The 14,505-nt window shown below is 41.7% G+C and overlaps 1 protein-coding gene across 1 annotated transcript; it reads left to right on the top strand.

Moving 5' to 3' along the window:
- The first annotated feature begins 12,692 nt into the window (after nucleotides 1-12,692).
- LOC109793730 (fatty acyl-CoA reductase 3) lies at nucleotides 12,693-14,027 on the top strand. Its single transcript, XM_020353194.3, has 4 exons — nucleotides 12,693-12,980; nucleotides 13,211-13,372; nucleotides 13,548-13,629; nucleotides 13,809-14,027. The coding sequence occupies exons 1-4, from the start codon at nucleotides 12,781-12,783 to the stop codon at nucleotides 14,025-14,027; spliced, it is 663 nt and encodes a 220-aa protein (XP_020208783.3). The 5' UTR covers nucleotides 12,693-12,780.
- Nucleotides 14,028-14,505: the final 478 nt, after the last annotated feature.

Raw genomic sequence — 14,505 nt, 5'->3', positions numbered from 1 at the left:
GTATACTTTCCGGTACGATCTATGTCGGAACGGTACTTGACCGAGCCGACTCGATGAGTGATGATGGTCCATATTGGCGTTAACCAGACTGATGTCGGTTCTCGACCTCATGCCGAGCCGACGTTGATGGTGATGCTTGTACGTGGCTTACTATGCATGAGTGTCTGACGAAATGGCACGTGTTGGCCCACGTGACCGATACGGTCTCTCCGGTACACAAGCCCCCCAGCCTTTGAGGAGCGAAGCGACGCGAAAGGTTAATGGAATAAAAACAGGATTTCTCAGTTGGTGTGTTGAAGAAGAAGCTAAGGGTTACAACTGATGGTGGGATATGAAGGGTTGTAACCGTTGGGCATTTGATGGCGTACGCGAGAAGTTATGGTGGGATATGAAGGGTTGTAACCGTTGGGCAGTTGATGGCGTACGCGAGAAGTTATGGTGGGAAGCGAAGGGATATAACCGCATACGAAGAGTTGCGCGCCCTAGACCGTTGGATCTAAATGATCCAACGGTAGGCACGAGGGGGTGTCTCTTCAGTTGCCTATTAAGAACGCCTATAAATAGATGTGTAGGAGGAAGGGTTTCCACATGCAAACTTACTAGCTGCTTCGAGCCGAAGATACTTGAGAGCGTTTTGAGTACTCAACAGCAATTGGTCAAGTTCAATCATCAGGTACGTAATGGCTAACCTGGACATTGTTCATGTTGACTCCTCTGGGGACGAAGAGGAATCTAGGTTAAGGACGACGCCGAACCAGGAGGTAGCGTCGGCTTCAGCTTCGAATGGGGGCGATTCCGCAGAGTCGGCTTCGGGGTCCGATCGGTCGCAAAGCGGGAATGATTCGGCATCGACTGCGGGTTCTGAAGATCAGCCGAGTCGGGGTGGGGAATCGTCAAGAATTTTTCCTCCCATATCGACTCCCGGGTATTCGTGGGTACATGGTGAAGTTGGTAGTGTATACTCTCGGTATACGAGCAAGAAGTCTCTTGTGGACTTCGTATCGGCCATAAAGTTTTTAAACTTTCTCGAAGATGAAGAACCTTCTGCTGTCTTTTTCCAACCGTGCCGAGGTGACGGGGCTTCGAATCCAGACTTCGTTTATTTGAATCAAGGATCGTCCAAATACCCATTCTTTTACGTGTATGATTATATGTTCCGGGATCTGAAGATATCCCTCCCTTTTGACGATTACTTCATGAGTATACTTCGACTTCTTAATGTGGCGCCGAGCCAACTTCACCCGAACACCTGGGCCGCTATGCAAGGGTTTAGGCATTTGTGTCTAGCCCTCGGTCTCCAACCCACTCCACATCTATTCCTGCACTTCTATACGTCTCGGCCGACGAAAAAGGCTAAGTGGCTGTCGTTGATTCGTCACAATGATTGCTTGCTGCAACCTTTTACCACCTCGTACAAAAAATTTAAAGTGGGATTTATGAAGGTAATGATTCGGCCAGAACCAGGAAAAAAGTATTTCTTTGATGCCGAAGGGAATCCCCTATTTCCCTTGTATTGGACCCGGAAGCCGCGCAAGTACGACACGGTTTCCAAATCACGCATGTCCCCGGAGGAGAGAATGAGTCTAAGTTTTTTAGACAAACTACCTCGGCCTCTACCATGTCGTCCTCTGATCCGGTTGTTTGAATCGGCCGATGTAGTCGAGGAACTAATTGGTATAGTACTTTTCTTATTTAATTAAATTTGTGTGTTATCATTGATTTTGACTAATAATGTGCAGGTATAATGGCTGCCCATGGAGATGACGATCTAGACATCCGTAACCTGATCCGGAATCAATTGGCGGCGACTACTGGAAACAAGACTTCAGCCCCGATGGGTGGGAATCAAGCTACCGTTCAAGCTGGTGGGGTAGGGTCTTCGGCTCGGAAAAAGAAACCCACTCGGCCCCAACCTGAAAAAAGAAGGCCGGATGCAAGGGCCGAGGAAGAAAGTCGCCGGGCCAAACAACACCGAGTGGCTAGCCCCCCTGTTCCAGAAGGTCTATCTTCGCCAAGTTTTTTGGCCGGGAACGTCAACGCTCAGGATTTCCTGAGTCAAGACTTAACTTCTGAAGCCGGCCAAGGGATGCTGAGTCGCATGAGCTCGGCTCAAAAATGGAGCTTCTTCTGCGAGTTCCAAGTGCGGGCCGTGGCAATGGCCCAAAGCATAGTTATGCAGCCGAACGACGAGGCTGATGGGCTGCGCCGGCAGCTCGCTGAGCAGGAGAAGTCTCTTCAAGAGACGCTGGCGGCTTTAACAGACGCTCAAACATCCAACAGCAAGTACCAGGCTGAAATGGATCGCAGAGGGCGGGTTGCCGACGACTTGGCCTTGAAGGTTCAGCGTCTCGAACTTGCTTTGAAGACCGAGACCGACAAGGTTACTGCACTAGGGAAGGGGTTGGATGCTGAGAAGACCGCTTTCGAGGCCTATAAGGAGAAAGCGCGTGCCAAGGTCCTTAGCCAGCATCAGGCCGGCTTTGCCCAAGCGGCTCGGCAAGCCTGTCATTTCGGCGACTTTCCGCCAGACTTCCATCTTGACATGACGAAAGATTTCTTTCAAGGGAAGCTGGTGGACCTCACTTCTATTCCTCCTGATCAACAAGCCGACGAGGAAGCTCCGGCTCGGGCGAACGAGCCAAATGAGAATGTTACAATTCAGGAGGAAGAAGCGCCTGAGGCTGGTCCGATTCCCGGCGAGGCGGAGGTAGTTTCTTAGGTTTTTGCGTTGTAATTCCGGGCCAATAGTGCTCGTTTTTTTTTTGTGTTGCTAGGCCGATAGTGCCTTTTAATAAATTCGATTTTTCTTTTCGTATACTGCTTTGAATTCTTTTCGCAATGTTTTTCTCATTGGCCGAGAGTCATCTCGGGTTAGAAGATCTAAAACTAAAGCTGCATCCTTGGCCGAGAGGCATCTCGGGAGGGAAGACGTAGGATTAAAAGTCACATCCTTGGCCGAGAGACATCTCGGGAGGGAAGACTTGTAGGATTGAGTCACATCCTTGGCCGAGAGACATCTCGGGAGGGAAGACTTGTAGGATTGAAAGTCACATCCTTGGCCGAGAGACATCTCGGGAGGGAAGACTTGTAGGATTAAAAGTCACATCCTTGGCCGAGAGACATCTCGGGAGGGAAGACTTGTAGGATTGAAAGTCACATCCTTAGCCGAGAGACATCTCGGGAGGGAAGACTTGTAGGATTGAAAGTCACATCCTTAGCCGAGAGACATCTCGGGAGGGAAGACTTGTAGGATTGAAAGTCACATCCTTAGCTGAGAGACATCTCGGGAGGGAAGACTTGTAGGATTGAAAGTCACATCCTTAGCCGAGAGACATCTCGGGAGGGAAGACTTGTAAAAACTAATGTTAAAAATGTATAGTAAGTCAAAGATAATTGAACTGTGTTTTTATTGATTGGATGCCTCATTAAAAACCTTGCCGGCCAAAACCTCTTTTCACGATTTTTTAAGAGGAGAAAAGACCGGTTCAAGGAAAAGAGTGCATCATTATACATAGTTGAAATGTAAATACATGATGTTGATTCAACTGTAATATGTCTTCAAATGAGTAGAATTCCATGTCCGAGGAACGACCTTGCCGGACAGCTCTTCTAACTTGTATGCTCCATTGTTGAGGACATGCCGTATCCGGAAAGGGCCGTCCCAGTTGGCTGATAGCTTCCCTTCTGAAGAGTTGCGTCTGGCTGACCCGGTTGCTCTCCATACAAGATTACCTTCGTGAAATGTTCTCGGCTTAACACTTGAATTGAAACGGCGTGTCATGCGTTGTTTACATGCCTCGGCCACAATCTGTGCTTTTTCCCGTGCTTCATCGAGGACATCAAGCTCGGCTCGGAGCGAAGCATTGTTAGACTCCTCATGGAAGTGCTGTCTTCGGAATGATGGCTCTCCGACTTCAACCGGGATCATGGCGTCTGCGCCGTAAGTCAGGCGAAAGGGTGTCTCTTTTGTTGTTGATTGTGGTGTACATCGATACGCCCAAAGGACCTCTGGCAACTCTTCGGCCCATGCCCCTTTTGCCGAACCGAGCCGTTTCTTTAATTCGGTGAGGATAACCTTATTGGCCGCTTCGGCCTGGCCGTTCGACTGGGGGTGTTCAACTGATGTAAACCTATGCCGGATGCCAAGGTTTTCCAGGAAAGAGTTGAACTTTTTGTCCGTGAATTGTAGGCCGTTATCCGAGATGATGGCATATGGGATGCCGAAACGGGTAACTATGTTCTTCCAGACAAATTTCTGGACATTAGCGGCGGAGATGCAGGCAAGCGGCTCGGCCTCAATCCACTTTGTGAAGTAATCGACAGCTACGAGGAGAAACTTAACTTGTCCCTTCGCCACCGGAAATGGGCCGAGTACATCAATGCCCCATAAAGTAAACGGCCATGGAGAGCTAATGCTATGCAGTTCAGCAGCTGAAGCATGGATGAGGTTCCCGTATTTTTGGCACTGAACACATTTTTTGACAAAGTCGGCGCAGTCCCCCTTCAGAGTTGGCCAATAATAACCGGCCCGCAAGACTTTAGCTGCTAAGGTTCGTCCTCCGGAATGGGAGCCACAAATACCCTCATGGACTTCCCTCATCACGTAATCTGCTTGGTGACTATCTATGCATTTGAGCAGCGGGGTGGAGAACCCCCGTCTGTAGAGGTCCTCGGCTATCATGGAGTACCGAGCCGCCTGTGTTCGCAACTTCTTAGCTTCCAACGGGTCGGCCGGTACTGCGCCGTTAGTGATATAGTTCCGAATGGGTGTGGTCCATGAGGGTGATTCATCTATTGCCATGCACTCGGTTGTTACGCTTGGGGAGGGAACTTCAAGATGAATGGTGGTGCGCAGTTGTCCCGGCTTCCGGCTGCTGGCGAGCCGAGCTAACTGATCAGCTCGTTCATTATTGCTACGCAAAACATGGCGAACCTGAACCTCGCTGAATTCATCCTTCAATTTTTGGAATAGATGATAGTATTGTAATAAGTTCGCATCTTTAACTTGGAAATTATCATTGACCTGCTCGGCCACTATCTTTGAGTCGGTCCAGCATATGACTCGCTTCACATCCATCTCGGTTGCCAACCGCATCCCAGCTAGTAGGGCCTCGTATTCCGCTTGGTTATTGGAGGCACGAAAACCGAACCGAAGGGACTGCTCAATTGTGACGCCTGAGGGACTAGCCAGTATCACTCCTGCTCCGCTGCCTTGGGCGTTAGAAGACCCATCGACATGCAAGGTCCATGATTCGTCTTCAAAACGCCCCGAAGGGGTAAGCTCGTTAACAAAATCAGCCAAGTGCTGCGACTTGATTGGACCTCTCGGCTCAAAGGACAAATCGAACTCTGACAACTCGACCGACCATGCCATCATTCGGCCGGCAATCTCTGGTTTTCTTAATACTTTTGCCACTGGACAATCGGTCCGAACAATTATCTTGTGGCTATGAAAGTATTGTCTCAGTCGACGAGCAGTGTAGATGAGTCCTAAGGCTACCTTTTCAATTAACTGGTATCGTCGTTCGGCCTCCTGCAAAGTCCGACTGATGAAATACACTAGTTGTTGCTCTTCTCGGTTTTCTTGTATTAGCGCAGCGCTAATTGAGCTGTCGGAAACCGCTAAGTATATAATCATGTCAATGTTGGCAACTGGTTTGGAAAGGACTGGGGGTGTACTAAGGCGCTCCTTGAAATGTTGGAATGATGTTTCACACTCCTGGGTCCACTGGAATCGCTCGGTCTTCTTGAGCAAGAGGAGGATGGGTCTAGCTATCTCAGCTAGGCAAGGAAGAAAGCGGGAGAGCGAAGTGAGCCGGCCTGCCAACTTCTGAACTTCTTTCAGGGTACTTGGGCTTTTCATGCTTAGAATGGCTTGGCACTTGTCAGGATTTGCTTCAATGCCGCGACTGGACAACATAAACCCTAAGAACTTGCCGCCTGAGACCCCGAATACGCACTTGTCGGGGTTGAGTCTCATCTGATGTTGCCGAAGCGCGTGAAACACTTCGGCCAAGTCATGCGTATGTGCCGATACATCACTTGATTTTACCACCATATCATCAACATATACTTCCATGCTTCGGCCGATCTGGTTGTGGAAGATTTTATTCATCAAACGTTGATATGTGGCCCCGACATTTTTTAATCCGAACGGCATCACCCGGTAACAGTAATTGGCTGTTTCGGTGATGAATGCAGTTTTTTCTTCGTCTTGGGGGTGCATCCGGATCTGGTTGTATCCCGAGTAAGCATCCAGAAAAGACAAGAATTTGTGGCCGGATGCCCCATCGACGAGCCGATCGATGTTCGGGAGTGGGTAGGCGTCTTTTGGGCAAGCTTTATTTAAATTGGTATAATCGGTGCACATACGCCATTTCCCATTTGACTTTCTAACCATGACCACGTTAGCCAGCCAAGTCGTGTAGTGCACCTCTCGGATAAACTGAGCGTCTAGCAACTTGGTCACCTCTGCTTCGATGGCGGTTTTTCTTTCTTCCCCCGTTTTCCGGCGCCGTTGAGCAATCGGCCTAGCCTCTTTGCTAACGGAGAGCTTGTGGCACATGAAATTGGGGTCAATGCCAGGCATATCAGATGGGTGCCAAGCGAACAAGTCTCTATTCTCGAGGACCACACGCTGAATGGCTAGGCGCTCCCCTTCGGTTAAATAGGTTCCCAAGTAAGTAACTTGGGATTTTGTCGTTCCTACTTGGAAGGGTTGTTTGTCTTCAATGGGCTCTACCCTCTCCTCCTGATCGATTCGTGGATCGAGGTCGATGGCCGACTGCTGCGAAACCGAGTGCACCCTTCTCGGTTCGGTTGGCTCCTCCATTCTCGGCAACCTTAAGCTACTAAAATAACATTCGCGCGCCGTTTTCTGGTCAGCGTGTATGGTGACGATTCGTCCGGACTCAGCCGGGAACTTCATGGCCAGATGAGGAGTGGAGACAATGGCTCCGAGCCGATTCAAGGACGGTCGTCCTAGCAGAATATTATAAGATGTGTTGGCGTGCACCACTACGTACTTGACTGGGATATCGCGGTGATCAGCTTCATCAAATCCGAACCGTGTGGACAGCTTGATATACCCCTTTGTCTTCACTCGCTCACCAGAGAACCCCACCAGTGGCTCGTTGTAGGGGACCAATTCGGATTCTGGAATACCCAACTGTTTGAACGTGTTCCAGTACAAGATATCTGCCGAGCTTCCCTGATCTACCAATGTTTTACGCACAATGCAGTTATGGATTTCTACACTGATTACCATTGGGTCGTCTTGCTCCGGATCAATGCCTTTGAAATCGGCTTCGGTAAAGGTGATAGTAGGTAATTGCCGACGGACTGTTTCAACGGCGTGAACATGCCGAACGGCCCGTAGATGCCTCCGTTGCGATGAGGAAGATGAGCCACCACCAGCAAATCCACCTGCTATGGTATTGATGACTCGCCGAGGCTGTGACGAGGGTTCGACATCTCGTCTTTCTCTGGACCGGCTCCGTTCTCTATACTGACGTGGTTCCATTCTCCTTTGCTCAGGATCATGCCGTCTTGACCGGTCGGCGTGCCGAGTTGTGTGCGGTCGGTCGATGAAACCCTGTAGCTGGCCTTGTTTGATTAGGTCTTCGATCTTGTCTTTTAAAGCCGCGCATTCTTCTGTCGAATGCCCCCGATTGCGGTGGTAGCGGCAAGATTTTGTTGTGTCGGCCCTGGGGGGGGTAGAAGCTCGTTTTGGAACGGCCAACACATCCGAGGCCAGCGCTTGCTCGAGTATGGCTGCTCTGTTAGTGTTAAGTGGTGTGTACTGGGAATACCTTGGGCCACGAGGGGGTCTCTCCCGAGGTACCAATTCTTTCGGGCGACCTCGGAAATTATTCTCGACTGGCCTTTCAGGCTTTGCCGCGACTTCTGCTCTAGCTTGGTTGCGGAACTCAGCTAGCTCCTCCATTTGCATATACTTATCGGCTCGTCGCCGAAGGTCATCCATGTCGGATGGTGGCTTCTTGCAAATACTGTTGGCGAAGGGACCTGGCTTCAAGGCGGTAGTCAGATGATGCAGGGCGACGGCCGGGTTTAGGTCTCGGATTTCCAATGCCGCCTTGTTGAATCGGCTCATGAATGTCCGAAGGGATTCCTTTTTCTCCTGACGAATGCTTACCAGAGCCAACGAGGTCAGTTGGTGAGGCCTACTGGTAGCAAACTGAATTGTGAATTGGGAGGCCAATGTACTAAACGAATCAATTGAGTTGGCCGGAAGCCGAGTGAACCAACTCAGAGCTCGTCCTTTTAGCGATGTTGGGAAAATTCGACATAGGGCGGCATCATCGGTTGTGCTTAAAGTGACTTGAGTCAAGAACACATCTACGTGTTCATCGGGATCAGTGGTCCCATCGTACTTGTCGAGAGGCAACGACTTCCAATGATCAAGAAGCGCGGTCTGCATGATATTTGATGTAAAGGGATGCCGATGTGCTCCGGCCGGCATCGGCAGTATCGGCCTACTAGCTGAAGCATGAGCGGCTGGGGTGGCAATAGAGGTGTGGTTGGCAGGGGTGTGGTGTCCGTGTGAATGAAACGACCCCTAAGTATGGGTCGTCTCGGATGGTTTCCATGTGGGATCTCGGTATTGGTTTTTCAGGGCAGCATTCTCTTCTCTCAATGCAGCCATTTCGGCGGCATCTCTCTCTCGCTGCTGTTTCATGGCAATCATTTCCTCTTTCATTTGTCGTACCACATCGGTCAAGTTTGTCTCCTCTACCGTTTCGGCCCCGGACTGATGCTCCTCCTCGGACTGGTGTTCAGCGTTAGTCTTCCTTGTCTTCACCATGACGTCGAAACAGTGTTGGATACGTCTTTCTCGAGAGCTATCGGTTCGGCCCCACGGTGGGCGCCAAAATGTACCTGCCTGAGGGTACACTCGTAATCTTCAGGGGAATATGAGGACCGAACGAGAGCTTTAGGTGGATTCTTCGGAGGGGGAGGTACCTGCAAAAGATACTCCGATGCTTAAGTCAGTGTGGGCACGATTTTCTAGGGTAATGAATGAACAGTGACATACCTTGTTGTGTGTGACCTATTTATAGCATCTGACATGGGCCTGAGCGTGATGGGCCCTCTCAGATATTTACCAAATTAGGTAATACGGTACTAATTGGTTGTTAGGCTTTAATCATGTACTTACCTTTCTTAATTGTGATTACCGTTATGACTTGTTTAACTCTTCGGCAAGAGGCCGAGCCGACTATTCAATACTAGTCGGAACGGCAAATGACCGAGCCGTCTAGTCCGTATACGGCAGCTTGTATACTTTCCGGTACGATCTACGTCGGAACGGTACTTGACCGAGCCGACTCGATGAGTGATGATGGTCCATATTGGCGTTAACCAGACTGATGTCGGTTCTCGACCTTATGCCGAGCCGACGTTGATGGTGATGCTTGTACGTGGCTTACTATGCATGAGTGTCTGACGAAATGGCACGTGTTGGCCCACGTGACCGATACGGTCTCTCCGGTACATATATATATATATATATATATATATATATATATATATATATATATATATATATATATATATATATATATATATATATATATATCACCCAATTATAGAAAAATTAAAATTAAGTTTAAGAAAAACAAACCCAACATAACGAATTCTAAACTTCCTTTGATATCCCATTGCCTAATTTAGAAATTGAGACCAAGATAATTATTTTTTTAAAATTATTACCTAATAAAAAAAATAAATTTGAATTGATAAAAGAAAACTCTTTGATTTTTAACAAGGATCAACGTCATTACGTCAACATATAAAATTAGAGTTTCAAATTTTTCTCTAAAATATGGAAAGTACGTGTTCTTAATTTTTTTTTTTTTTAAACAATGCAAAAATTGTTAGAAAAAATTACTTAGAAATTGAACAAAGTATTCTAATTGTTATTTTTTTTTACGATAATTAAAAATAATACAAAATTTAAGTTTATATATATATATATTATGATTAAACTTTTTTAAAAAATTGATTCGTTATTAAGGAGTATTATTTATCACATATAAGAATTAATTTCCTTCAAAAATTTAAAAAATATCAGATATATAAATGAACATCTCTTATGAATTTATATTTTATACATTGAAATTAGTGGAAAGACACCTTCAATAATTTTTATAGAATATAAATTCAATTTATCTAAGTGTTATATATGGTGATATTAAATACTAATTAAATCAAGTATACAAAATTATATATAATTATAACTTTATTTAGTAGTTCATCAATCAATTTATTGTAATGTATTAAATATATTCAAAATACATATAAATATCTATTATTACATAACATATCCTGAGAAATTCAAATCATTTGAAATTTGATATGCATGATTATGAATATAATATTATCAACTACAAGTCTACAATAGTCGAATCAGTTGAATTTACATTCTATAAAAATTTATTAAGAGTATCATTTTACTAATTTGACAACATAGTTACAAAGGAACCTTTCTTTCTCTCTCTCTCTCTATCTATATCTATATCTATATCTATATCTATATCTATATATATATCACAAATTTTTCCCTCATATAAATAATAATTTAAAACATTTTGTGGTGATTTTTTATTTAAATTCTCGTAATTAAGCTAATTTTGTGACAAATTTTTCTTCGAATTAACCGTTTCAAAGTTTTACAAGGGACAAAAATTCATGATACTTGGTAAATGGAGAACACAATTTTCGGAAAAGAATTCTTTAAGAACAAAATTTAAGAAATTGTCAAATTTCGTAGATAAAATGTAGTCTAAAAATTATATTTTATTTTAATAATATATATTTATTTTTATATAAAATATTTAGAATTATATTTTTAAAACAATTAAAATATATAATAAAAAATAAATTTACATGAACTAACTTTTTAACACACTTAATATTACAAATGTCAATGTAAATGGTAAGTTCGCGTGCCATTAATAATCTTAAGTAATTTATAATAAAAATGTTGTGTATATTAATATTACTTTTTTTATAAAAAAAAAACTTATTAGTTATGTTAAAAAAAATATTAAACTAAAATAAATTTTGTTACTAACTGTATTATCTTTTAAAAAATAATAGTAGTCAATAATTATAAAAAGGATTTTAGTTTCAAATTTTTAATTGAAAAATATGAGAAAAATAATGTTAATCATATTAGTACTAAATTAACTATATTTAATGGTAGTTTATAAAAAAATAGAGTTAATGATTAAAAACTAAAATATACAAAAAAAAATGTTAAAAATTTAAAGTTTATAATTTTTTCACAATAACTAAAAATAATAATAAAGTCATATTTATATGAACGTAAAACATATTTAAGTTAATATTTTTTATGTTAAGATTTTTTAAAGATAACTTTATTTATTTACTTTTTATATGAAAATATATAATCTCGATTTTTTTATTTTTAAAACGTTACTCTTTCTATAAATTTAAACCACTTATATATATTTTTTACAATTTTAAATATTTTACTTTTTATTTTCTAATTTTTCTTAAATTAAAAAGTATCCGTACATGTACATTGTAATCACTCACTAACTCTTTAATATATATGCAGATACGATGTTGCATTGGGTATAAATACATTGGGAGTTAAGTACGTTTTGAACTTCGCCAAAAGTTGTATTAAACTACCCACGTATCAGCCGGTTAGTATTAAAATTGACTTCATAGTTCTATTATTCCACATGTATTCTCGCATCGAAAGTCACTTTTCAGTATTCAAATTAATATACGATAATATATAAGTGAGGTTGGCTGTCAGATATATATTAAAAAAATCAAAGTCTCACGTTAACTAAAGATTAAGCTATTAAATAGTGTCCTATCTGTCGAAACTGACATCACGACGATAATATATAAGTAAAAAATAACCTTCATCTTACAAGTTAGTTTTGTAAGATTTCTACTTATATACTAAGTAATTGCTTAATCTCTAGTTGATGTAGGACTTGAATTTTTTCTAATACATCCCCTCATATTTAGCACTATTGGGCTTTATACCTAGATAAATGATAGGTGACCCTTCCAAATGATCTAAGATTGGCGGGACTTGAGTTTTTTTTCTCAATACACTCCTTCATACTCATAGTACATGTATCAATGGTGGCAACGGGGCGGGGGTGGGGGTGGGGGTGGGTTTTACGTTCCACGCCCCCGATACCTGCTGGGAATAAAATTTGGGTACCCATCCCCGCCCCCAGCAAGGTTTGGGTTTCCCCACCATGCCCTATCCCTGCCCTCGCTTTTATTTTTTTTTCTTTTTTTTTTTAAATAAATATGAACAAATTTTTAAAAAAATAATATAAAAGTAAAATAATATAAATGTTTACATATAAATATTTTTAATTTTGATTTATATATATATATATAAATAATTTTTTAATTATATTATTAAGCGGGGCGGGAGCGGGTATTAAATTCTCGTCCCCGACCCCGATTTTATCAATTGGGAAAAATTCGAACCCGATAAACACGGGTTTACAAAATTCACATTTAATATAAAATTATTAAATTGTGTAATACTTAGTAAAAGTTACACCGATATTATTATAATTTTTCTCATATATATATATATATATATATATATATATATATATATATATATATATATATATTTATATTTATAAGTAGATCGATCGGTGTTTATATATTATTATATTATTATGTAAAATTATTCACATATAGTGAGTTGTGTGTCAATTCAATTCAATACAATATGAATGAACATATATGGTTTCAGCATATGTATGTGGCGACGGAGGACTTATATTAGAGGATCCATGCCAAATGGGTGTGTCACTAAATGGAGTATCAGGACTAGACATTGACATGGAAAAGAAAATAGTGGAGAACAAATTGTACGAACTTCGACAAGAGGGAGCCACAGAGAATGATGTTAAAATGGCCATGAAGGACTTGGGTATCGAAAGGTTAAAATTGTAATTTGAGGTCACTTTTCATTTGCAATATCGTTTGAGTTCACTTCCACTGTTCCGCATACAATATTTTCGGTATACACCATTTATAATTACTTTCTGAAGTTTTTTGATTTCTTAAAATCCCTATTAAATTTAGCATTTACCTCTTTAAATTTTGAAAGTGGATTGTATACTCACATCAAATTTGTGTTGGGTTGTATGTTAATAAATTCAGATTTCAGAGCAATTGAATATGGATGGCCAAACACGTATGTCTTTACAAAGGCAATGGGAGAAATGTTTGTAGAAACTCTAAAGGAAAACATGTCTGTTGTTATTGTACGTCCTACAGTTGTTACCGGCACTTATAGAGAACCTTTTCCTGGGTGGGTCGAAGGAGTCAGGTAAATTACCAAATTTATTTCATCACTTTGTTCATGTACGTGCATGCATTGCGTTATGTAGTGTAACAAAGCATGCGTTTGTAATTATCTGTTAGTTTATATGTCCCCTTTGATTAAGTTTCTTCCCTATACAAAGCACATAATTCGCATTCTTCTTATCTTGGAGCTTTTGCAGAACCGTAGATAGTTTCTTTATGGCTTACAGCAAAGGAAAATTAGCATGCTACCCCGCAAACAATAATGCCATTGTTGACACGGTTAGTCTTTAAATATTGAAGCATTTGAGATCTTTTAAATTAGCAAAAACAAAAGAGCTAATAAATAATTTATTAACAGTTAAGTTGACCATTTTCTAACCTAACTTTATTTTACAAAATACACATAAATTCCTGACTCGTCAAAATGGATATACTGATATAAGCTGAGTTTGGAGCAGATACCAGCAGACATGGTGGTGAATGCAATAATAACGTCCATGGTGGCTCATGCAATAATTAAAGGTTTTTTTGTGTTATCCTCAATTTCTACTTCAGATTTTCTGTTAGAAAAAATAAATTTAATAGAGCACAATAAAAATAAATATTTAGATTTATCAATAAAAACCAATATCAACAACACAATGAATATTATAAAATTAAAACAGAACAATCAATAACAACTAATTAAACACAAAGAACAAATTAGAATGTTAAATAAAAGGTTTAGAGTAGCCTGAGTTGAAGCACGCAGAGCGCTATCCTTAGAGAGAAAACGCCCCCACTGCACTGGTAATTTTGAGCCTTATAGTGCGCTCCTCTCCCAAGATACGTCAACCCGTTAGACCGTTCGAATGCAGCGAAAGATCCCCGAACCAAAGAACACCGCTCCAAAATTATAATTTTGTAGTAGAGGAAATATTGAGGGAGAGAAAATATAAACTTGCTGTAGGTGTATTTTCCTTCGTATTAATAAGTTTATATATGCACAATTAGATGCCTTTTCCAAAAGTTGAATACGTGCATTTGCAACCTTTTTGGTACGTGGTAACAGTAAACAAAAAACGTGGATATGTACTAACCACTTTTAAAAGCAAAACAAGACGTGGTCAAGAAGAAAAAAAAAAAACATACATATCCGTCTTTTGTTTTGGAACG

The sequence above is a fragment of the Cajanus cajan genome, chromosome 8 (assembly GCF_000230855.2).
Source record: "Cajanus cajan strain Asha chromosome 8, NIPB_CcT2T_4, whole genome shotgun sequence".
In the NCBI taxonomy this organism is placed as follows: domain Eukaryota; kingdom Viridiplantae; phylum Streptophyta; class Magnoliopsida; order Fabales; family Fabaceae; genus Cajanus; species Cajanus cajan.
Note: the sequence above shows the minus strand (reverse complement) of the source record. Positions and strands in the feature narration are given on the sequence as shown.

Coding starts and splice junctions, on each gene's coding strand:
- LOC109793730 (XM_020353194.3), top strand. CDS start 12,781: ATGGTTTCAGCATATGTATGTGGCGACGGAGGACTTATATTAGAGGAT. Junction 12,981..13,210: donor AAGGACTTGGGTATCGAAAG/GTTAAAATTGTA, acceptor TTCAGATTTCAG/AGCAATTGAATATGGATGGC. Junction 13,373..13,547: donor GGGTGGGTCGAAGGAGTCAG/GTAAATTACCAA, acceptor GAGCTTTTGCAG/AACCGTAGATAGTTTCTTTA.